The sequence below is a fragment of the Eleutherodactylus coqui genome, chromosome 1 (genome assembly GCF_035609145.1).
Source record: "Eleutherodactylus coqui strain aEleCoq1 chromosome 1, aEleCoq1.hap1, whole genome shotgun sequence".
NCBI classification, from domain to species: Eukaryota; Metazoa; Chordata; class Amphibia; order Anura; family Eleutherodactylidae; genus Eleutherodactylus; species Eleutherodactylus coqui.
In genome coordinates this window covers 397,946,033-397,970,218 of record NC_089837.1, presented here as the reverse complement: position 1 = coordinate 397,970,218, position 24,186 = coordinate 397,946,033, and the positions used below count along the sequence as shown (strand labels likewise).

The 24,186-nt window shown below is 48.7% G+C and overlaps 2 protein-coding genes across 2 annotated transcripts in view; both read right to left on the bottom strand.

Annotated features, from left to right (window-relative positions):
• Positions 1–6,987, bottom strand: part of CLYBL (citramalyl-CoA lyase) — a 297,910-nt gene extending 290,923 nt beyond the window's left edge. Inside the window, exon 1 of the mRNA XM_066580137.1 lies at positions 6,880–6,987. Within this exon, the coding sequence (XP_066436234.1) occupies positions 6,880–6,923 (44 nt within the window). The 5' untranslated portion in view covers positions 6,924–6,987. The remainder of the gene's footprint in view (positions 1–6,879) is intronic.
• An 11,630-nt stretch (positions 6,988–18,617) lies between these two features.
• The window catches only part of TM9SF2 (transmembrane 9 superfamily member 2), a 38,334-nt gene continuing 32,765 nt past the window's right edge, over positions 18,618–24,186 (bottom strand). Inside the window, exons 16-17 of the mRNA XM_066580125.1 lie at positions 21,781–21,952; positions 18,618–19,263 (exon numbers count right to left, since the gene is read on the bottom strand). Coding sequence (XP_066436222.1) covers positions 19,196–19,263; positions 21,781–21,952 — 240 coding nt within the window. The 3' untranslated portion in view covers positions 18,618–19,195. The remainder of the gene's footprint in view (positions 19,264–21,780; positions 21,953–24,186) is intronic.

Below are 24,186 nucleotides of genomic sequence, written 5' to 3'. Positions count from 1 at the left end.
AGGGCCGATTGTAATTGTAAGACTGTATAGTAATAGTGACCCCCATAGTGGCCGCAGTAGTAATAATGACTCAGCAATACTAGGGTACCCCATAGTGACCTCAGTAATAAGTGATCCCTATAGTGGCCTCAGTAATAATAGGGTCCCCCATAGTGGCCCCAGTGGTCAAAGTAACCTTCAAAGTAGCTCCAGTAGTGTGTCCCCTATATTCGTGGCCCCAGTAGCAGTAGTGAGACCCATAATAGTCCCAGTAGTAATAGAGACACCCCCCCCCCCCCTACTGACCTCTAGCCGGCCAGCATTCATACAGGCATTCTACTCATGCAACCTGCAGCTCTGGTGGTCGCTGCTACGGAGTCTTTGAGTGCTGAACTCTGTGCTCGGCATCCACACTGTGTACAAGACGGCACACACGGACACCAGGGGGCGAAGAGGTTAGTAGTCACAGACTCTGCACTGCCGCCACCGGACCAGAAGTGTAGGCTGCATGCATGAACTACCTGCTAGGTCACTTCACGGCCGGCGTGTCACATAAAATCATGTGGTGGGACTTGTGTTTGAGATGTTTGGTCTAGAGAATGCCCAACTAAAACATGGCACTCATTTGGCTGGCATATTTTGGCATAGACACTTTTTTCAACTGTATTTACTGGCACATTCCCACGTGGCAGATTTTGATGTGGATCTACACCAAAATCCACGTATAATTTGCGCTGCGGACTTTGGTGTGGAACATTTAAAAAAAACTGCATCAAAACACGCACCATATGATGCAGATTTTGATGTGGATCTACAGCAGATCGCATGCTTTTAATTGAAGGGGTGAAGTATGCTGCAGATCCGCACCCGGATTTCGACATGAATGTTGACACACCACTTTGTGCTGAGCAAAATCCACACTAGATCTGCTACATGTGCACACAGACCAAAAGTGAGATCAACAAAACTTCTCAATACCAAACCATCCTGTAAACTATACTGTACAGTATCCTGGGCTTTCCTTTGCAAGATATAGTTGCCTACATCAGATATACCCAGGCATATGCTCAAAACCAAACACTGTAGTACGAATAAAACCACTAAAGCGGAGTCCACGTGTGGCAGAATTATTCCATGGCGGATCTTCCCACAAAGTGATTCTGCAAGAGAACCGGCGTCCCTGAGCTGAGGAGTTTGAGAACCGGCGTCCCTGAGCTGAGGAGTTTGAGAACCGGCGTCCCTGAGCTGAGGAGTTTGAGAACCGGCGTCCCTGAGCTGAGGAGTTTGAGAACCGGCGTCCCTGAGCTGAGCAGTTTGAGAACCGGCGTCCCTGAGCTGAGCAGTTTGAGAACCGGCGTCCCTGAGCTGAGCAGTTTGAGAACCGGCGTCCCTGAGCTGAGCAGTTTGAGAACCGGCGTCCCTGAGCTGAGCAGTTTGAGAACCGGCGTCCCTGAGCTGAGCAGTTTGAGAACCGGCGTCCCTGAGCTGAGCAGTTTGAGAACCGGCGTCCCTGAGCTGAGCAGTTTGAGAACCGGCGTCCCTGAGCTGAGCAGTTTGAGAACCGGCGTCCCTGAGCTGAGCAGTTTGAGAACCGGCGTCCCTGAGCTGAGCAGTTTGAGAACCGGCGTCCCTGAGCTGAGCAGTTTGAGAACCGGCGTCCCTGAGCTGAGCAGTTTGAGAACCGGCGTCCCTGAGCTGAGCAGTTTGAGAACCGGCGTCCCTCAGCTGAGCAGTTTGAGAACCGGCGTCCCTCAGCTGAGCAGTTTGAGAACCGGCGTCCCTCAGCTGAGCAGTTTGAGAACCGGCGTCCCTCAGCTGAGCAGTTTGAGAACCGGCGTCCCTCAGCTGAGCAGTTTGAGAACCGGCGTCCCTCAGCTGAGCAGTTTGAGAACCGGCGTCCCTCAGCTGAGCAGTTTGAGAACCGGCGTCCCTCAGCTGAGCAGTTTGAGAACCGGCGTCCCTCAGCTGAGCAGTTTGAGAACCGGCGTCCCTCAGCTGAGCAGTTTGAGAACCGGCGTCCCTCAGCTGAGCAGTTTGAGAACCGGCGTCCCTCAGCTGAGCAGTTTGAGAACCGGCGTCCCTCAGCTGAGCAGTTTGAGAACCGGCGTCCCTCAGCTGAGCAGTTTGAGAACCGGCGTCCCTCAGCTGAGCAGTTTGAGAACCGGCGTCCCTCAGCTGAGCAGTTTGAGAACCGGCGTCCCTCAGCTGAGCAGTTTGAGAACCGGCGTCCCTCAGCTGAGCAGTTTGAGAACCGGCGTCCCTCAGCTGAGCAGTTTGAGAACCGGCGTCCCTCAGCTGAGCAGTTTGAGAACCGGCGTCCCTCAGCTGAGCAGTTTGAGAACCGGCGTCCCTCAGCTGAGCAGTTTGAGAACCGGCGTCCCTCAGCTGAGCAGTTTGAGAACCGGCGTCCCTCAGCTGAGCAGTTTGAGAACCGGCGTCCCTCAGCTGAGCAGTTTGAGAACCGGCGTCCCTCAGCTGAGCAGTTTGAGAACCGGCGTCCCTCAGCTGAGCAGTTTGAGAACCGGCGTCCCTCAGCTGAGCAGTTTGAGAACCGGCGTCCCTCAGCTGAGCAGTTTGAGAACCGGCGTCCCTCAGCTGAGCAGTTTGAGAACCGGCGTCCCTCAGCTGAGCAGTTTGAGAACCGGCGTCCCTCAGCTGAGCAGTTTGAGAACCGGCGTCCCTCAGCTGAGCAGTTTGAGAACCGGCGTCCCTCAGCTGAGCAGTTTGAGAACCGGCGTCCCTCAGCTGAGCAGTTTGAGAACCGGCGTCCCTCAGCTGAGCAGTTTGAGAACCGGCGTCCCTCAGCTGAGCAGTTTGAGAACCGGCGTCCCTCAGCTGAGGAGTTTGAGAACCGGCGTCCCTCAGCTGAGGAGTTTGAGAACCGGCGTCCCTCAGCTGAGGAGTTTGAGAACCGGCGTCCCTCAGCTGAGGAGTTTGAGAACCGGCGTCCCTCAGCTGAGGAGTTTGAGAACCGGCGTCCCTCAGCTGAGGAGTTTGAGAACCGGCGTCCCTCAGCTGAGGAGTTTGAGAACCGGCGTCCCTCAGCTGAGGAGTTTGAGAACCGGCGTCCCTCAGCTGAGGAGTTTGAGAACCGGCGTCCCTCAGCTGAGGAGTTTGAGAACCGGCGTCCCTCAGCTGAGGAGTTTGAGAACCGGCGTCCCTCAGCTGAGGAGTTTGAGAACCGGCGTCCCTCAGCTGAGGAGTTTGAGAACCGGCGTCCCTCAGCTGAGGAGTTTGAGAACCGGCGTCCCTCAGCTGAGGAGTTTGAGAACCGGCGTCCCTCAGCTGAGGAGTTTGAGAACCGGCGTCCCTCAGCTGAGGAGTTTGAGAACCGGCGTCCCTCAGCTGAGGAGTTTGAGAACCGGCGTCCCTCAGCTGAGGAGTTTGAGAACCGGCGTCCCTCAGCTGAGCATTTTGAGAACCGGCGTCCCTCAGCTGAGCATTTTGAGAACCGGCCTCCCTCAGCTGAGCATTTTGAGAACCGGCCTCCCTCAGCTGAGCATTTTGAGAACCGGCCTCCCTCAGCTGAGCATTTTGAGAACCGGCCTCCCTCAGCTGAGCATTTTGAGAACCGGCCTCCCTCAGCTGAGCATTTTGAGAACCGGCGTCCCTCAGCTGAGCATTTTGAGAACCGGCCTCCCTCAGCTGAGCATTTTGAGAACCGGCCTCCCTCAGCTGAGCATTTTGAGAACCGGCCTCCCTCAGCTGAGCATTTTGAGAACCGGCCTCCCTCAGCTGAGCATTTTGAGAACCGGCCTCCCTCAGCTGAGCATTTTGAGAACCGGCCTCCCTCAGCTGAGCATTTTGAGAACCGGCCTCCCTCAGCTGAGCATTTTGAGAACCGGCCTCCCTCAGCTGAGCATTTTGAGAACCGGCCTCCCTCAGCTGAGCATTTTGAGAACCGGCCTCCCTCAGCTGAGCATTTTGAGAACCGGCCTCCCTCAGCTGAGCATTTTGAGAATCGGCCTCCCTCAGCTGAGCATTTTGAGAATCGGCGGTAGAGTCACTGTGCATTTCAGTCCAATATGTTGAAGGGGATGAAATCCACAGTAAAACTGAGAATCACTTCTGGAACATAACAAGAATGCAGCGGATTTGAAAATATACTCGCAAATACAGGCTGAATAAGCTGAATTAACAGAGCTTTTCAATAGAATAAAAATGCACACAATTTGGCATATTTTTGGCCGCTGAATTCTATCAGTACGTCAACGTGTGCAGCTAACTTACACAGCAATGTGGTAGAAGCAGGCTAGTCACTCTATGGAGTTTATCAAATGAAAAAAGTTGTACATTTTTGTGACTTTTTATGGTTCTCTCGATACATATCCAAAGTACAAAGAAAAGTGGGTGGGGCTTTAGTGAGAGGGGTGGGGCTTTAGTAGATTGACAGGTTTACTATAATTTGAGCCACATATTGGTGCACATCTACGCCCACTAAGCTATATAAAGGTGAAAGCCCTCACTGACTGACTTGCCACTAATTTTCTAACTTCCCGATGTCATACAAACATGAAAGCTGTGCTGTGATTGGTTGTTATATATTATACTGCTAAGATAACATGAAAGCTGCGCTGTGATTGCTCGTTATATATTATACTGCTGAGGTAACATGAAAGCTGCGCTGTGATTGGTTGTTATATATTATACTGCTAAGGTAACATGAAAGCTGCGCTGTGATTGGTTGTTATATATTATACTGCTAAGATAACATGAAAGCTACGCTGTGATTGGTTGTTATATATTATCCCGCTGAGGTAACATGAAAGCTGCACTGTGATTGGTTGTTATATATTATACTGCTAAGGTAACGTGAAAGCTGCGCTGTGATTGGTTGTTATACATTATACCGCTGAGGTAACATGAAAGCTGTGCTGTGATTGGGAGTTATATATTATACCACTGAGGTAACATGAAAGCTGTGCTGTGATTGGTTGTTATATATTATACCGCTGAGGTAACATGAAAGCTGCGCTGTGATTGGTTGTTATATATTATACCACTGAGGTAACATGAAAGCTGCGCTGTGATTGGTTGTTATATATTATACCACTGAGGTAACATGAAAGCTGTGCTGTGATTGGTTGTTATATATTATACCGCTGAGGTAACATGAAAGCTGCGCTGTGATTGGTTGCTATATATAATACCGCTGAGGTAACATGAAAGCTGCGCTGTGATTACTCGTTATATATTATACCGCTGAAGTCAAAGTAACCTTGACTTCATAAACTTTTCCGTGCAAACCATGTAAACACCTGTATCAAATTAACTCGGGTGAGGCCGGGTATATCAGCTAGTAGTAAGTATAAAATTCAATTTCCGACACAACAGCCAAAGATGCGCCACACACATTAAGAAGCACGCACCTCTTATATATTGGGAGTGTTTTATTCCAAAAGACTTACCAAAAACTGGCAACTTTGGCTGCAACACACGGCCCAAGATTACAGTCCTGTTCTGTGATATCACACATTAAAGGGGTTTAGTCATTAGAGCAAACCCCGTGCCCCAGGTGGGCCCTGCCTAAAATAAGAAACAAGGGTATACTAATCCTGGGGCCTCGGGGCGCAGCTGACAGACGGTAGCGGCTTACAGGTAGAAACATGTGACTGCTGTGGTCAATTAGGGGCCACAACAAAGTGTCCCCAAATGCCTATATTCATGGCGCCCAGGATATGAGTGCTGATGCCAGGAGCACCGATGGTGACGCTGCAGCCTGACTGGGCGCAGTGGTCATGTGCTTCCGCCAGGCTGTCTACCTGGAAGTTACCGGCTGGGCTGTCAGCTGCGTCCGGGGGCTCCAGGTGAGGCGATATAGCCTCCCTTTTTATGTTAGGCAGGGCCCTGCTGGGGAGCGGGGTATTGTTCTTATGACACAACCGCTTTAGTAGAAGTGAACCGGGATGCACAGCAAGTAGTCACAACCTGACCGCTGCAAGAAATCAGTCTCCAAAGTCGCTGACTAGCCCTCAGCGTCACCTCCGCAGGGCGCCGTGAACTACGGTAAGTATGGAGCTGTTTGGGGAGCCGGGGATATATTTTTTATACCCACCGTTACCCTGGTGTCCGTTGGTGAGGTCTGTGTGCAGACTGGGCATCTGCCCGTTCTCATGCAGCTGGGCTGCGCACTCCTACAGAAGTCTACGAGAAGCACAGCGCTCTGAGGGGTTACGTTTTCAGACTGCACAGACTTCTGCCGTCTGCATTGCAATGTCTGGAGCGGGCGTCCGCCTCTGGGCTCCACAGCAAGTACCTGTCAAGGCATGCAATGGAAAAACCATTTTTCCTGCCAATGAGTGGAAATCAATTGCGATTTTTCACTCGCAGGGGACCCCCGCCCCCAAACCGCAGAGCGCTCTATTTTCAGGCAGTTTTCGCATGGATGGCCTCCATTGAGGTCATTGGCAGCCATCCATCCTGCAATCATCATTGCGGAAAGGCTGCGGGATCCGCGCCATCATCTTACTGCACATGTGCACCCGCCAGCACATCCGCAGCCCAGGTACGCGGGGGGCGCCGGCCGGGCACAGGGTGGATTCCGCTGCAGGATCTGACGGTGTGCAGGCGGCAGACAAAAGTGGGAATCAGCGACTATAAGAAGTACATCCCGGCTTCACCAAACGCCACAGCTTGCTTTATGGCGCTGTTCAGAGTGACAGGTCCCCTTTAAGAGCAGCCTATGCAATGTCAGGCATAGTAACTGTGCGCTGGTCTTCACTAGATAGGAATTGCATATAAGGAGCGCCACAGTCACATGGCTGACAACAGCGTACAATAGAGCGCAGTCACTGAGTGCTGAGCACATATCTCAGGGCTCAGACATCTAGGAGCCCCGTAACACACTGCAGGCCACCGGCCGCCCTCATGTCACTTCCGCTCCGTCACTGAACAACTCACAGTGTCCGCCTGCCGTTGGGCGCCAGTCTCTGCAGTAACGCCATCTTCCGCTGTGCGGTGTGTCGGGGCGGGCGCTCAGTGGGAGGCCGCCTCTAGTCTACCTCAGCCCTGTCACAGATAATAATGGAGGGCTCTCTAGTTCTGTCCTGTCTGGGGCGGCCTGCCTGTTCCTGGAATCATCACCTAGCAAAGCGAGGGGCAGTAGTGTGCGGGGCCAGCAATGTGCGGCTGTAGTGTGCGGGGCAACAGTGTGTGGCGGAGGCAGTTCTGTGGGGGCAGCAGTGTGCAGCAGTAGTGTGTGTAATGGTGGCAGCGGTGTGTGTAGTGGGGGGCAGCAGTGTGCGGCTGTAGTGGGGGGGGGGTGGCAGGGGGCGGCTGTGTAGGGGGGCAGCAGTGTGCGGCTGTAGTGTGTGGTGGGATGGCAGTGTGCGGCTGTAGTGTGCGGGGGGATGGCAGTGTGTGGTGGGGGGTGGCAGTGTGCGGCTGTAGTGTATGTGTGTGGTGGGGGGTGGCAGTGTGCGGCTGTAGTGTGTGTGTGGTGGGGGGTGGCAGTGTGCGGCTGTAGTGTGTGTGTGGTGGGGGGTGGCAGTGTGCGGCTGTAGTGTGTGTGGTGGGGGGTGGCAGTATGCGGCTGTAGTGTGTGTGTGGTGGGGGGTGGCAGTATGCGGCTGTAGTGTGTGTGTGGTGGGGGGTGGCAGTGTGCGGCTGTAGTGTGTGTGTGTGGTGGGGGGTGGCAGTGTGCGGCTGTAGTGTGTGGTGGGGGGTGGCAGTGTGCGGCTGTAGTGTGTGTGGTGGGGGGCGGCAGTGTGCGGCTGTAGTGTGTGGTGGGGGGCGGCAGTGTGCGGCTGTAGTGTGTGGTGGGGGGCGGCAGTGTGCGGCTGTAGTGTGTGGTGGGGGGCGGCAGTGTGCGGCTGTAGTGTGTGTGTCAGTAGTGTGCGGGGCAACAGTGTGTGGCGGAGGCAGTTCTGTGGGGGCAGCAGTAGCGTGTGTAATGGTGGCAGCGGTGTGTGTAGTTGGGGGGCAGCAGTGCGCGGCTGTAGTGGGGGGGGGGGCGGCAGTGTGCGGCTGTAGTGTGTGGAGGGGGGCGGCAGTGTGCGGCTGTAGTGTGTGGTGGGATGGCAGTGTGCGGCTGTAGTGTGCGGGGGGATGGCAGTGGTGGGGGTGGCAGTGTGCGGCTGTAGTGTGTGGTGGGGGGTGGCAGTGTGCGGCTGTAGTGTGTGTGTGTGGTGGGGGGTGGCAGTGTGCGGCTGTAGTGTGTGTGTGTGTGTGTGTGGTGGGGGGTGGCAGTGTGCGGCTGTAGTGTGTGTGTGTGTGTGTGTGTGTGTGGTGGGGGGTGGCAGTGTGCGGCTGTAGTGTGTGTGTGTGTGGTGGGGGGTGGCAGTATGCGGCTGTAGTGTGTGTGTGGTGGGGGGTGGCAGTGTGCGGCTGTAGTGTGTGTGGTGGGGGGTGGCAGTGTGCGGCTGTAGTGTGTGTGTGTGTGGTGGGGGGTGGCAGTGTGCGGCTGTAGTGTGTGTGTGGTGGGGGGTGGCAGTGTGCGGCTGTAGTGTGTGTGTGGTGGGGGGTGGCAGTGTGCGGCTGTAGTGTGTGTGGTGGGGGGTGGCAGTGTGCGGCTGTAGTGTGTGTGTGTGTGGTGGGGGGCGGCAGTGTGCGGCTGTAGTGTGTGTGTGTGTGGGGGGGGGGTGGCAGTGTGCGGCTGTAGTGTGTGTGGTGGGGGGCGGCTGTGTGCGGCTGTAGTGTGTGTGGTGGGGGGCGGCTGTGTGCGGCTGTAGTGTGTGTGGTGGGGGGCGGCAGTGTGCGGCTGTAGTGTGTGTGGTGGGGGGCGGCAGTGTGCGGCTGTAGTGTGTGTGGTGGGGGGCGGCAGTGTGCGGCTGTAGTGTGTGTGGTGGGGGGCGGCAGTGTGCGGCTGTAGTGTGTGTGGTGGGGGGCGGCAGTGTGCGGCTGTAGTGTGTGTGGTGGGGGGCGGCAGTGTGCGGCTGTAGTGTGTGTGGTGGGGGGCGGCAGTGTGCGGCTGTAGTGTGTGTGGTGGGGGGCGGCAGTGTGCGGCTGTAGTGTGTGTGGTGGGGGGCGGCAGTGTGCGGCTGTAGTGTGTGTGGTGGGGGGCGGCAGTGTGCGGCTGTAGTGTGTGTGGTGGGGGGCGGCAGTGTGCGGCTGTAGTGTGTGTGGTGGGGGGCGGCAGTGTGCGGCTGTAGTGTGTGTGGTGGGGGGCGGCAGTGTGCGGCTGTAGTGTGTGTGGTGGGGGGCGGCAGTGTGCGGCTGTAGTGTGTGTGGTGGGGGGCGGCAGTGTGCGGCTGTAGTGTGTGTGGTGGGGGGCGGCAGTGTGCGGCTGTAGTGTGTGTGGTGGGGGGCGGCAGTGTGCGGCTGTAGTGTGTGTGGTGGGGGGCGGCAGTGTGCGGCTGTAGTGTGTGTGTGTGTGTGTGTGGCGGGGGGCGGGGGGCGGCAGTGTGCGGCTGTAGTGTGTGTGGTGGGGGCGGCAGTGTGCGGCTGTAGTGTGTGTGGTTGGGGGCGGCAGTGTGTGGTTGGGGGCAGCAGTGTGCAGCTGTAGTGTGTGTGGAGGGGCAGTAGCGTGGCTGGAAGTGTGTAGTGTAGTCGGTGAATCCCGGCCAGGCACGCATTATAAATGGTTTTGTGACTAAGCCACCACAGTCCTGATAGATGAGACAGTGCTGAACGGTAACCAGACTCCTATGGGGAAACTGGCCGAGTTTTGCCTGAAGAGGCTTTATCCCCTTAGTGACGAAGCCTGTTTGCGCCTTAATGGCGGAGCCAAATTTTGGAAATCTGACATGCGTCGTTCAACGTAGCATAACTCTGTAAAGGCTTTGCATATCCAAGTGATTCTGACATAGTTTTTTCGCCACATGTTGTACTTCATTTTGGTTGTAAAAAGAGACCAATATAATTTGTGTATATTTATTAAAAGTACCAATATTGGAAACATTTTGAAAAAATTGTCATTTTTTTCACATTTTCAACTGTAATATCTCAAATATGTCCAAACATACTGTACAAATTTTTGATAAGATATATATTTCCATCTGTTTACTTTATTCTGAATGCATATTTGAAAAACTTTTGTGTTTTTTTTTTAACCATTTATAGGACGTACAAATTTAACATTACTTTTCAGCATTTTGAGGAACACTTTGTTTTCCTGCGCCAAGCCAAGTTTGCAAAGACTCATAGCTGTCAGAATAATAGATACCCCCCCAAATGACCCCATTAATGTATTCACTGAGGGGTGTCATGAGTATTTTGACCCCACCAGTTTTTTTCAGGAATTAATTCAACTTAGAGGAGAAAAAATAAAATTTCATATTTTTGCAAATATGTAATTTTAAAGACATATTTTTTTCCTATAGTGCCCATGAAAATGAGGATTTACACCCCCAAATTGGATACCCCCATTTCTCCCGTGTTCAGAAACATGCCCATTGTGGCCCTAATCTTATGTCTGGATGCACAACGGGACCCAAAATAAAAGAAGTAGTCGGTGTCTTTCAGAACATAAATTTTGCTTGAAGGCGTTTTAGGCCCATAGCACATTTGTAGAGCTCTTGAGTGGCCAAAACCAAAGTGACCCCATTTTGAAAACTAGACCCCTTAACGAATTTATCTAGGGGTGTACTGCCCATTTTGACCCCACAGTTTTTGAATGAATTCAAGCAAAGCAAAAGGAAAAAAATGTAATCTTCGTTTTTTGGCAATTCTGTCGTTTTAAAAACTGCTTTTTTTGTACAGCACACACATGAATGAAGACTTGCACCCCAAAATGGATACCCCTGTTTGTCCCGTGTTCAGAGACATACGCATTGTGGCCCTAATCTTATGTCTGGATGCACAACGGGGCCCAAAATGAAAGAAGTAGTCGGTGGCTTTCAGAACAGAAATTTAGCATGAAGGTGATTTAGGCCCCATTGCCCACTTGTAGAGCCCTTGAGCGTCGAAAACGACAGAGAACCCCCACAAATGACCCCATTTTGAAAACTAGACCCCTTATTGAATTTATCTAGGGGTGTACTGTGTATTTTTACCCTACAATTTTTGAATAAATCTAAGCAAAGCAGTAGGAAAAAAATTACAATTTTCATTTTTTTGGCAGTTGTATCAATTTAAAAACAGGTTTTTTTGTACAGCATACACAGGAATGAAGACTTTCACCCCAAAATGGATACCCCTGTTTGTCCCGTGTTCAGAACCATACCCCTTGTGGCCCTAATCTACTTAAAGGACACTTGGCTAGGCCTATAATGGAAGGAGCACCCGTTGGATTTCAGGGTACAACGGAATAAATTCCAGACACATTGCCCACTTGTAGAGCCATTGAGCGTCCAAAACGATAAAGAACCCCCTCAAATGACCCCATTTTAAAAACTAGACCCCTTAATGAATTCATCTAGGGGTGTATTGCGTATTTTGACCCCACAGTATTTGAAGAAATCTAAGCAAAGCAGAAGGAAAAAATTACAATTTTCATGTTTTTGGCAATTTTGTCAATTTAAAAACAGTTTTTTTTGTACAGTGTACATCGGAATGAAGACCTTCACCCCAAAATGGATACCCCTGTTTGTCCCATGTTCAAAAACATACCCATTGTGGCCATAATCTACTTATAAGACACATGGTTAGGCCTGTAATGCAGGGAACACCTGTTGGATTGCAGGGCACAACTGAATAAATCCCAGGCCCCATTGTTCATTTGTACGGAATAAAAATTGACTCCCTAAAAATATCCCCTCCCCAACACACACACTCCGCGCCCTTTTCGGCGTTCCCCAAATCTTAGATAAAAGTAATAATGTGAACTGTGTGGTATTTCTGAAGACCGGGGTAATTACGGAGGCTGGTTGGGATGGGTACATGGGGCAATAAAACTGTGTATCCCCCCCTCCTCTCATGCTTTTTGGGGGTATTTTCTGACCTCAGTAGCGGGTATGGGGTGTAAAAAGTGGCGCTCCATGAGTCTCCGTAAGCTTGCGGAGGTGTGACGGTCTCGCACAGAAGACGCTCAACAAGGTGCTCCTGGAACTGCAGGAAGGCGAGCATTCCCGGAGCTTCTTGTAGTATTACAGGTAGCTGTCTGAATAACGCCGGGCTCACGCAGCCGTAGGCGGAATCCGCTGGTGGAGGCCCGCAGCGGATCCCATCTGTGAGCCCGGCTGTGACCCTGCGTACGGCCGCCTATTGTACTGCGCATAACTGCCTACTCACACAGGCGGTCATATGCAGTATATATATATTTTTTTGTTTGTATTTTCCGCACCGTCGCTTAGCGATGACGCGGGTACCCGCAGCCCGTTTACAACGTAGTTGCGTATGGGCTGCGGGTATATCCACGACAATAGAGCACAATGGGCTCTATGTTGCGGATATCCGCGATAAAATAGAACCTGCTGCGTTCTCTTTTCTGCGAGTGGATTACGCAATTCCGACCTGCTAATGTGAGCGGAATTGTGTAATCCAATGCGATTGATCTGCGTATTACCGCGGATCAGACGCATGCGGAATCTTTAATTCCTATCCGGTCATGTGAGACCGGCCTAAGGTAGATCGCTACCTTTTTGTCACGTGACCAGGAACCGCTCAACGAGGCCACCTGTCACTGCTCCAGGCTCTCGGCGACCGTTGGTCGCTGGGAGCAAGGAGATTTTAAGTTTCCTGGGCTCCCCGACTCTTGCGCATGTGTCCAGTGTTTTGCCGGCGGTCGCATGCGCAGGATCCGGGAAAGTTCACGGAGGAAGATCGCGTCGGAGTGCAAATACGTAGGCCTCGGTGAGGGGAGATGAACCTTCACCTTTTTTTTTACTTTTACGTGATCGCCATTATCCATTGGATAACGGCGAACACGTGATCAGGAACCGCTCACCGCGGCCCCCCGTGAAATCTACAGCCTCTTGGCTACGTTTTGTAGCCAGGAGCAGGGAGATTTTAAATTATCCTGGCAATCCACGGCTTTTGCGCATGCGTCCGCCATTTTGTCGACGGGCGCGTGCGCAGAAGCTGGGGTAAGGTCTGTGGATAAATCTGCGGGCCTTAGGTATGTCATTTCATCCTCCCTCACGGATATGATCCGTGGGGGGAGATGAAACGCAAGCTTTTTTTAACTTTTTTTTAAACTTTTTTTTTTTTTACTTTTAACACTTTTGTTTTTCACTTTTTACACTTTTTTTTACTTTACATGATCACTGCTATCCATTGGATAACAGTGATCATGTCCCCGGTATAATTTCTCTGCTCCTGGCTACACATGGCAGCCAGGAGCAGAGGGATTTTAAATTTCCCGGGGCTCGAGCCCCTCTGTGCACGCGCCCGATGATTGACATGCGCAGACGGGGACTTCGGGGACGACTTAGGTGAGTATTTTCACCTCCCCTCATGGATCCGATCCATGAGGGAAGGTGAAACTGACTTCTTTTTTTACTTTTTCGCGATTGCCGCTATCCAATACCTTCAGGAGCCGGGAGCCAGGAGATTTCAAATTTGCCGGGGGCTCCCGGGCTTCTGCGCAGGCGCCTGACGTCATCGTCTGGCGTGCATGCGCAGAAGACCGCCGGCGGGTCTGGGAGGACCCGATCTTCGTGGGACACCGCGGACAAGCCGCGTGAGTATTTTCAGCTGCCCCGATGGATCCGATCCATCAGGGCAGCTGAATCTTTACTTTTTTACACATTTTTGTTTACTTTTTTGCGATCGGCGCTATCCATTGAATAGTGCCGATCGCAATGCCGGGGGGGGACTGCCCGCATCCTGAGATGACAGCTTTACGCTGTCGGCTACCTGCGGGCACCTACAGCATGGAGCTGTCACGTCCTCACGCAGGTGGGCATTAATCCAAAGAGGATACATAAAACTACGTCCTCTAGGATTAAAGCCCACTTACTGAGGACGTAGTTTCCCGATGGGGCAGTCGTTAAGGGTTTATACATGAGGCCCAGTAATGTGCCCCCATACTGGAAGACATTAATAACTGTGAGACAACAGCAGCCCCAGTCTCTTCATCTCCTGTGTGACGGAGCTTGTCCCAGGAGAAGGACAGTCCCTGGTCGGATACTAATGAGGTCGGCGGTGCAGGAGCCCTCTATTAACAGAAGCTGCTTTTATACACGCCAAGGACTACACGATTCTCGTTTGCCTGCGCGCAGAAGATGGTGACGTCACCAGCAGGTCGCTCACCCTGGGAGATCATCGCTAGAATCGTTCACTTCTCGTTCAGCGCTCCCACATTCCTATTAAACGCAACGATATGCGAACGAGCCGACGATTGTTATGCCGGCTGAAACTGAACCACAAACAAATGCTTCTTGTTCGGCGGTGCTTTGTGCCTAAACTCCATGATTATTGTTCACTTCAGTTCATTTGAATGAGTTTTGGAACAATAATAGTTCCGTCTAAACGCACCTTCACAAGGCGCAGCTCTGGGTTGGGGGCAGTTATCCAGATGAGCGAATCATTACTCTGCATTCTGTATCTATTCACATGGCTGTGAGTTAAAAACAAAGTATGACCTATCTTCATCCGTTTGATATTTGCATTTATTAGTATTATCTTATTGGGTAGATATTGATCAGTATGTACCCAGAAATATAGGCTATTAAATACTGATGATATATGGTGCAATGTCATCTGTAACATGTGTATCACAGATCTATGTTACTGACGTGTTTCAACACACTTGGTGGGAACCAGCCTTATGCCGTTTTTGGGTGACTGTATGTGGGTTCTGCCCAAGAAACCCATGTGCAACTCGCATCCGACAACTAACGGACAGTCGCCCCTGCGCTGTCTGATGTTCACAGGCACTGTGTGTTGCATTATTCTCGTCCTGAAAATGGATGAGAATAGGACATGTACCATGTTTTCCCAAATAGAACACCTACCCCTAAAGTAAGTCCTGCCCTAACTTTTAGAAGGGGAAGCTTAAATATAACCCCTACCGTGAAAATTAGCCCTCGCTACATGGCATTAAAAAAGCAATAGCAGGCGCCGTTTAGGTTTCTCCTGCTGGTCTCCAGAGTTCTGTCAGGCTTGCTTGCAGCTCTCAGCTGCTGACAGAAGATTGCTTTCTGGTAACGGAGTTCATAAACCCCGCCTCCAGCAAGGGATGGCTCTGATTAGTTCTCGAGCGCTGATGTACCAATAGAATGGCTGTGATTGGCTGAGCCACAGTGCTCAAGAACCAGTCATAGCCATCGCTTCCTGAAGGCAAGGTTTACGGACCCTGTTACCAGGCAGCGATCTTCTGTCAGCGGCTGAGAACTGCAAGCCTGCCGGCATTCCGGAGACCAGTGGGAGGGATCAGACAGTGTCTTCTAGGTAAAGTATAAGAAGACATTTCCCCTGGAAATAAAACCTTGTGCCTCTTTAGGGGCAAACAGTAATATGGCAGGGTCTTATTTTCAGGGAAACACAGTAGCAGTTTCTTTTACACCGATAAATAACCCCTTGTGGACCAGGGTGCTTCAGTACTAGAGGACCAAATACTTTTTAGAGATTTTACCCATGTGGTGGTTTTACGGCCCTATTTTTTTTGTTCTTCAGCTGCCAAAATTAGGCTTATCTCGCACGACTATTGAGATAGTCACCCTCACGGACTATACATGATATTCCTCACACATTAAAAAAATAGACCATTCAAATATCCACTCAAATGAGTGCATAGCAATTGCAATTTCTCTTGAGTAAATGCGCCAATCCAGTGGAACAGATGCCAATACTATAGAGTCCTTAACCCCTTAATGACATGGCCTATTTTGGCGTTGAGGACCAAACCATTTTTGGTATTTTTTCATCTCCATTTTTCAAAAGCCATAACTTTTCTATTTTTCCATCGGCGCGGCCGTATAAGGGCTTGTTTTTTGCGCGGCGAACTGTAGTTTTTACTGGTATTTTTGGGTACATAAAAAAAAAAAGTTTTACAATATAGTCTATGATCATTGGGAGAGAAACGCATCAATTCTGCCATAGATTTATTTTTTTTTTCTTTTTTTAAGCATTAATTATGCAGCATAAATGACACATTTTTTTCTGCAGGTTGGTACGGTTGCAATGCTACCCAAATGCTTATTTTCTTTAGGTTTTTCCACATTTTTACCATAAAAACACTTTGGGAAATTATTTTTTCTAAACTCACTGCATTCAACATTAACATTAACATTTTTATTTTTCCATGGATGAATCTCTATAAGGGCTTATTTTTTGCGAGACGAGCTGTAGTTTTTATTGGTACCATTTTGGGGTACATGTTTTTTTAAAATCACTTTTATTGAGTTTTTTTGGAGGCAAAATGCTAAAAATTAGCATTTTGCCTCCGTTTTTAAGCATTTTTTTTAACGCTTTTTGCCATGCGGATAAAAAGTGTGTTCAATTTATTGTACACGTCATTATGGATGCATCAATACCAAATATGTAGGTTTTTAATTTTTTTATGCCAATCTGAAAAAAAGAGGGGGTTGTCAACATTTTTTTTTTTACATTATTTTTCTCTTATTTTTACACCATTTATGTCCCTCTGAGGGACTTACACAGCAGGACTGCAGATCACTACGAAAAAGGCATGGCAGGACTTCTCTCCTGACATGCCTTATCGCTTACTATAGCGATCACAGGCTATGGGAATACAGGACGCCGGTATCTGGCGTCCCGTTGCCATAGCAACCAGCCAGGCTCCCTCTGTGAACCCCTTTCCTGCCTCGATCTACTTAGATTGCGGCAGGGAAGGGGTTAACAGCAGGGGGGGGGGGGTGTCGCATCTTCAATGCCCCCCACTGTCGCAGTTAGACGCCGGCTACTAGTGACAGCTGGCTCCCGCTGCGGGATAGCGCGAGATCTGCTATGATCTCGCGCTATCCCAATGACGTAAGGGTACGTCGTTTTGCGGGAAGTACCCCGATCCCATGACGTACCCTTATGTCATGGGGGGGGGGGGGGGCGGGGGGGAAGAGGGGTTAAATATAAAAAACAATTGTTTATCACATTCCCTTAGAACCCAGGGGAGTATGCCCAGTGATTTGTCCACTTTAATTTTTAAAAGGCACTTCTACCTGGTTTAGACTGGTGAGATTTAATGGAGAGTTTGCTTTGTCACTCTGCATTTCACCAAAAATTTTATAATAAATACACTGTCAAAAAATATAACAGACTTGCTTTCTCCTCATAACCCTCTATAAGTTTTCTCTCCTTGCTTTTTATAGGGCCAGTACTTTCAGTTTTCAACTTTTTACTATTTATAGTAACATAGTATGTTAGGCTGAAGAAAAAAAAAAGAACACATATGCCCCCATCCAGTTCAGCCTATTACTCCCCAATGTTGATCCAGAGGAATGGAAAAAAAAAAAAAAAAAAAAGATAGAAGCCAAATTTTCCTTATTTAGGGAAAAAAATCCTTACGGACTGTGATAGAGATATTGATAAAGTGTCTTCCATAGCAACTTGCCCCTCAGGATACTGTGAAAGATGAATTCAGTGTTTTCTCCCCTTCCTCCCTCACATTTGAGAGGCCTCTGATATGCATTGGGCTACAGGAGGTCTTTTGATTATGATGGCAGCACACAAATTATCCAAGTCACTGCTGAGCATAGGGATATGTCCCATTGGATATATCCCAAGGGGAACAGCAAGGCCCAATGTCCACGGGTGGATTTGATTTGCGGAACCTACGCGGGAGATCTGCAAATCAAAGCATGGGCGTTCGCAAATTAATTTAAGCATGCAGATTTGTTTTCCGGACCCTTTGGTCTGGAAAACAAATCGTAGCATGCTCCCTTTTTCTGCAGATGTCGCAGAGACTGCTTCCATCAAAGTCAAGGGAAGCCGTCCAATCTGCGGCACGTCTGCAGCTGACACTACAGACGTGCCGCAGATCCTACGGGAAAGGGGATTAAAAGGGGGGGGGGAAAAAAAACAAACAAAAAAAAACACTGTACTGCGCAGGTCTGATGTTGATCTGTGAGGACCATGCGCAGTACAGCGAACCTAGAAGTGGAGGGATCTGTGGAAGCCGCTCCCGGGGAAGACTGGTAAATAGAGCTCACTGGCTGTGGACAGGGCGGGATTCCTTGCACAGAGCCCAACCCACCGTGGACATTGGGCCCTTTTACACTGAACAATTACCATTCAGATTTGCCTACTACGCCAGATTTTATTCCTTCCTCCAGATTACCGTATGGGATATCTTCTCCTTGGTGTGATTGGCACGGTTTAGTACCAGTACTACAAAGTATTTATATAGTTATTTTGTCTGCATCTGCATTATTTTGTTTCCATCTTTTATTCAAGTACGTTGGATTTATGCTAATACTGTGACAAGGGAATGCAAAATCTTGGCAATACTTGCATAGAAAATCAATTTTAAATTTGCATGTTCAATAAAAGTGAATTTCAAAAAAAAAAAAAAAAAAAAGCCATTCACCAGTTCTGAGAACAAAATAACACCTTCTTTCAACAGGCATGTATAATCTTCATGCTACTGTGTAAAATGCTGGAAAAGTTTCATAATGCTGCTCTATGAGCACAGCAAAGGCACAGAGTTCCCATGTCTCTATATAGTCATACGTACTCAGTGCAAACCATAGATGTTCAATGACTTTTAGGGAAGAATACCAATATAGCAATGTGTCTTGACATAGATCATCATCTTCAGTGCCGCCATTTAAACATGGCTGACGCTTTGATCTCAAGCAACACAAGGCAGGTTATTTGTCCTAAACACTGTCAGCATGGCAGAGATACCACGATGGAAGGCATTTCCAGTTTTAAACTCTTTATTAAGATTATAAATTTAAAAATCCAGAGACTTGGAGGCACATAGTTTTTTTTCAGTCTTCAAATCACTAAAGGGAATATAAACATCAAAAGAAACCGATGTCAGGACATCTCACCCAGTATAAAAATAATATCAACCAGAAGTAAGAGGAATACATCATAGAAAACAAATCCCACATTTTCTTTTAGCTTGTGTTCAAGAAAAACTCATTCCACCTAGAGTCTAAAAGCAAAATTGTATTTACAGACATTTTATTAATAGTTTTCATATTTGTGTATTACATACAACTTCTTTCTGCAGACGTTAGAAGTGTCAATCTCCATTACAGCAGTTACTATATGTACAGAAGCATAGAGAAGTTGGTTCTTCAGTTGGAACATTGCAATGTAAAGTTTCAGCAAAACAACAAGGATTCAGTTTGAAAACAAATGCTGCGTTGGACTGGATGGGGTATCCTGCCTTCCCACAAACAGATAGCAATACTGTAAAGTAAAGGGGTCTTCATTTATTCCATTCCAAAAATCACTTCTCAGCACATTCCTCACTAAGGCTTTTTTTTCAGTCCACTTTAACAACACTGTAAATCTTCGTAACAAACCAGAAGCAGGCAAAAAAGCCAATTGTTCCTAAGAGAGAAAGAAAAATTAATGTGTGTTAATAAAATACAACCCAAGACCGGTCTCACACGACCAGCTTTCAATTGCGGATTCCACGCTCGCTGTCCACGCAGAAGATCTGTGGTAAACAGCAGGCTTGGAAAGGCATGCATTTTCAATTTTACCTTCAAGCTCAGATGTTAATTGCATATTCTGTGAGTGAAAGAAAAAAAGAAATCACAGTATGCTTTTTTTTTTTAAACCACAGAATCTGGGCAGACTGCCTCTATTGAAGTCAACGGAGGTGTCCAACCCGCAGCACATAAGTAACTAACATTGCGTATGGGCTGCAGGTACCAGCATTATCGTTGAACTACGGTAAAGGAAATACGAAAAAATAAATAAATATGTACTGCGCATGACTGCCTGCGAGCCTTCGCGGTCATCCGCAATAGAGGTTAGTGCAGTACATAGGGTCACCGGCCAGGCTCACAGCCGGAATGCGCTGCAGGCCATGGGGACAGATGCTCAGCGGGTCACCCGCACGCATGATCCGCGCCCCCCCCTATAGGGATGCATTGGACACCTGCAGGTAATTAAATACCTGCAGTTGTCATTTTCCCTTGAGGCACGGATTGCGTGTGCGGGAAAACACCCGCAGCATGCACCATTTTGGTGCGGGTCTCCCGCGTGGACAGATCCCGCAGGCTCCTATGGAAGCCGTTCCGATCCGAAGCACACCCGCAGCTGAATTCCTGCTCTCCGGCACAGGAGAGCAGGGGTCCAAAAAACAAGTGTGCGGCGCATGCGCGCGGCACAATGCCGGCATGCTGAGCACATCTGCTGGGCCGAAGAAAGAAGACCCGGCAGATTGTGCCAATAGTTGTCGTTTGTAGTCACGTAAAAAAAAAAAAAATTATATCTATCTCTATATATATCTATATCTCTATATCTATCTACCCATCTACTTTAGTCACAAGATTTTCAAAGGCTTTGCTGTACCTAAATATTATGGGCTCAATAACATAAAAGGAGCAATATTTTAATTTATGAAGGGGCGGGGCATAATTGAGGCAAATGAGTCATTTCTCTGTTGCTGCCACACAGGAGAGTGCGATATTGGTCCACGAAACTCAGACAGATACTGCACTTGCAAACCAGTGATTTTCGGTGCGAATGTGATTAGTTTTGAGAGAAAATGCATCGAATTGTGGTACAAAAAAAAACAAACAAAAAAAACACAAAAAAAACATTGCACTTGCATGAAAGTCACATCTGCATGCGAATGCAATGCAATTTTTTTTGTTTAATCCCTTGAAAAATTGCTCCTGTTCTATTTTTGGGTGATATTGCCTATTATTTTCTAAGAGCAAGATTGAACGTTTGCTACATGTGAATTAACCCATTGAATTCACTGGGTTATTTTCCCATGCAAGTTCCATCCATATCGCAATCAGACAGAACACGTGTGAAACTTGTTCATATCAGTGCGCCCTCAGGCTGGGTTTTTGAAGAGTTTCAGAACTGCAAGTGAAAAAAAATATATATTAAAAAAAATTCAACTTGATTCTTTTTTTTGCCACTCATCAAAAGCTTATCATGTGGACACAGTAAACAGGTTGATTCTGCAAAACAAAGCGGCCCTCCAATATCTTCAATAATGTGTAAAGTTTATTCATCCATGGCTCTACATCAGCAGAAAACATTACTGAACCGTGCAGGTCATTGAGGTTATTCGAGTGAGGCTTCTTTATTTTGCTGGGCACTATTACTACTGGGCCACTCTGCACGTGGCAGTGTACCTCAAGCTGACTTACAGTATGTTTACATGTTGCGGAAATGCTGTGGAATATCCACAGCGTAAATTTCTATGGTAAATAAAGCTACGTTTCTGCATCCAAAAAAGTCAAAATTCACACCGTTGGATTTTGACTGGAAATCAGCCGTGTATCCGCAGCCAATTTCATACTATGTGGCGCTACCACTCACCTGCTCCGTAGGCTTCCCGGTGTCAGCACTCCCTAGCTTCTCGTCAGCACTCCCTAGTTCCCAGCGGCCTGGTCAGGTGAAGCCACTACAGGCTGTTGAGAACCAGAAGCTACGGAGCGCTGCAGTGGGAAACCTTCAGAGGTGGTGAGTGGGAGCGCTGCATAGTACGAAATCCGCTGCAGATAAGCAGCTAATTTCCAGTCAAAATCCACACGAATAGTACTCCAGCTAGTGAAAAACAAAACCATACTGTGTTCCTACCTGTCTATTTTGAAACAGTCCTGTCCTTTTTATAACGACGAAGGTAAAAATCATACGTCATAAGCCCCGCCCCCTGATGTGTTGGCACTTTGCGATAAATAAGTGGGTTTTGGGTTGCAGTTTGGCCACTTGGTCTCTAATAGGTTCGCCATCACTGCTCTAACATATCACCATCTAGTGCCATGTGGTATCTGGAAGTGAAGAGTCTAACACAAGACTAAATAATGACAACTTTCAGGTGACTGATGCCAGAGAACAGTAGCTCTTTATACTTAACTGTGTAGAACAAGAACTTACCAGTGAACAGGAAAAAGATCAAAACCATAATCATAGTATAGCCAAAATACAAAATTGTACTAGCGGTCCCCGTAATTTGCAATTTTGAGTAAAAGTAATGAATTGCATAGATAAGAAAATAAACTGCAGTGAAGCCACTTGTGAGAAATGAACGCCACTGCCAGTGATAGTCCTAGGAGAAACCAAAAACAACTTGTCATTAAAAGACAATAAGCAGAACAGCAGTGATAACATTCTCAGACAAGATCAACAATGTTTCCATAACTAAATACACATTACCAAATTTTGGTTTACACGCAACTATTATCACTCAAAATTAGTCCAAACGACGGCTTTGAGCGGTAGCCGTTCAGTGTAAATGTGTGCCAATCGCGCACTTACCATGCACTCTTCATCCATCGCTAAATTCAGCTCAGCATAAGGGCTCCTGTCCATGGGCAAATTTTCACTGCATTCCCCGCGGCGATAATCCGGCTACAGGGAACGCAGTGAACGCTTTCCAAAGTGTTATGGAAAGCAGAGCCCCCCCTGTGCACGAGTGGAGAATCATAATGATTCTCCGCTCGTGGACAGCAAATCGCAGCATGCTGCAAATTGTCACAATCCTCTGCGATGAGCCTGTCAGGCTCACCGCAGAGATCCGCCGCGGGATATCGCAATGCCCGTGGGACAGGCAACCTAAAAGCAGTTGTCCCTCATAACAGGGACGGCATGCTGTGTTATCCATGGGCAGCGCTGATGGCATTGTATGCATCCTGCTGCTCGCAGCTGAATAGCTGTGTATTTAGAGAGCAGAGCACCCGCTGTTCTCTAAATACAGGCAAATGAAGCTAGTTACTAATGGGCTGATTAGCCCATTAGTAGCGAATGCAAAATGCTTGCTTAAAACTGTTGGTTTCTGATGAATTCTGAGCAATCATCTTTGCGTATTAATGGACCGTTGGCGCACTACAAGGAAACGGTGTCCGTTAATTTCCCCATCTGCAGCAGACCACCATTACTAATCTACCAGGAGCTAGTTTTCTAGTAACTAATTAACTTTTTATACAATCTGTTTAAAGGCCCATTTAGACAACGATTATCACTCAAAATTCGCTCAAAAGCCATGTTTTACACGATAATCGTTGAGTTTAAAATTTGCCCATTTTTCAGTTTTCTACCGAACGACTGTTTTCAGTTTGGCTTGAAAACAGTCAGTCATTCAGCAGAACAGTTGATAAGACAGACCACATGGCTGCACTCCGCCTGGGGAGAGCTGATAACAGCTGATTGCATTGCCTCAGCTGTCAGTCCCACCAGCAGAACAAAAGGAATGTATTCGGAGAACAGCGGGCGGTCCTCTAAATAAATAAATTCAGCTCCTGGTGGCTCACATGCTGCTAATTGGTATTAATAGGCATTAGTACCAATTAGCAGATTATGCAAAATGATCGCTCAAAAGTAGGGATGAGCGAGCGTACTCGGAAAAGCACTACTCGCTCGAGTAATTTGCTTTATCCGAGTATCGCTGTGCTCGTCCCTGAAGATTCGGGTGCCGGCACGGAGTGGGGAGCTGCAGGGGAGAGCGGGGAGGAACGGAGGGGAGATCTTTCTCTCCCGCTCGCTCTCCCCTGCTCCCCCGCTGCGACTCACCTGTCAGCCGCAGCGGCACCCGAATCTTCAGGGACGAGCACAGCGATACTCGGATAAAGCAAATTACTCGAGCGAGTAGTGCTTTTCCGAGTACGCTCGCTCATCTCTACTCAAAAGCCATCTTTTGAGCGATCATCTGTGTGTCTAAACGGGCCTTAATGAAGCAGTCCTATAGTCAGTTTGTACAGATTGCCTCTATTGTGAAGCAGACTAAAGACATTTGTATAAACAACAATTCATCTCTCTTGGTGCGCAAACTACGCAAGAATGAAAATGTGCGCTGGTACAACACATGCGAATGAGACAGTCACAATTTCCTCAGACGAAGATTCCACATACAGGCATAACCCTAAGGCCACGGTCACACAGCAAAACCCGAGACATTTCCACTGGGAGAACCGCCGCGGAAAAAGCCACGGCGGCTTTGAAGCGGCCTGACCGCTCACTCTTCTGCTGTGGCCGGCGCTCCCATAGAGGAGAGCGCGGCCGCAGCGGGAAAAAAAAATTAGACATGCTGCGTTCGGCAAATCCACGCCGCAGCAGCGGCTTCTGCCGGCTTAGCCACAGCGGATTTGCCGTCCCGTGTGGACGAGATTTCTGAGAAATCTCGTCCACATGGCTGGCTAATCCCGGGATTAGCGGCCGCATGCAGATTTGCCGCAGCGAAATTCCGCACGGAATTTCCGCAGCAAATCCGCCCCGTGTGAACCCAGCCTAAGATCAGATATTACTGCTTGCACAACAAGTCAGACTACAGAGAGAAGGGAGGAGAAA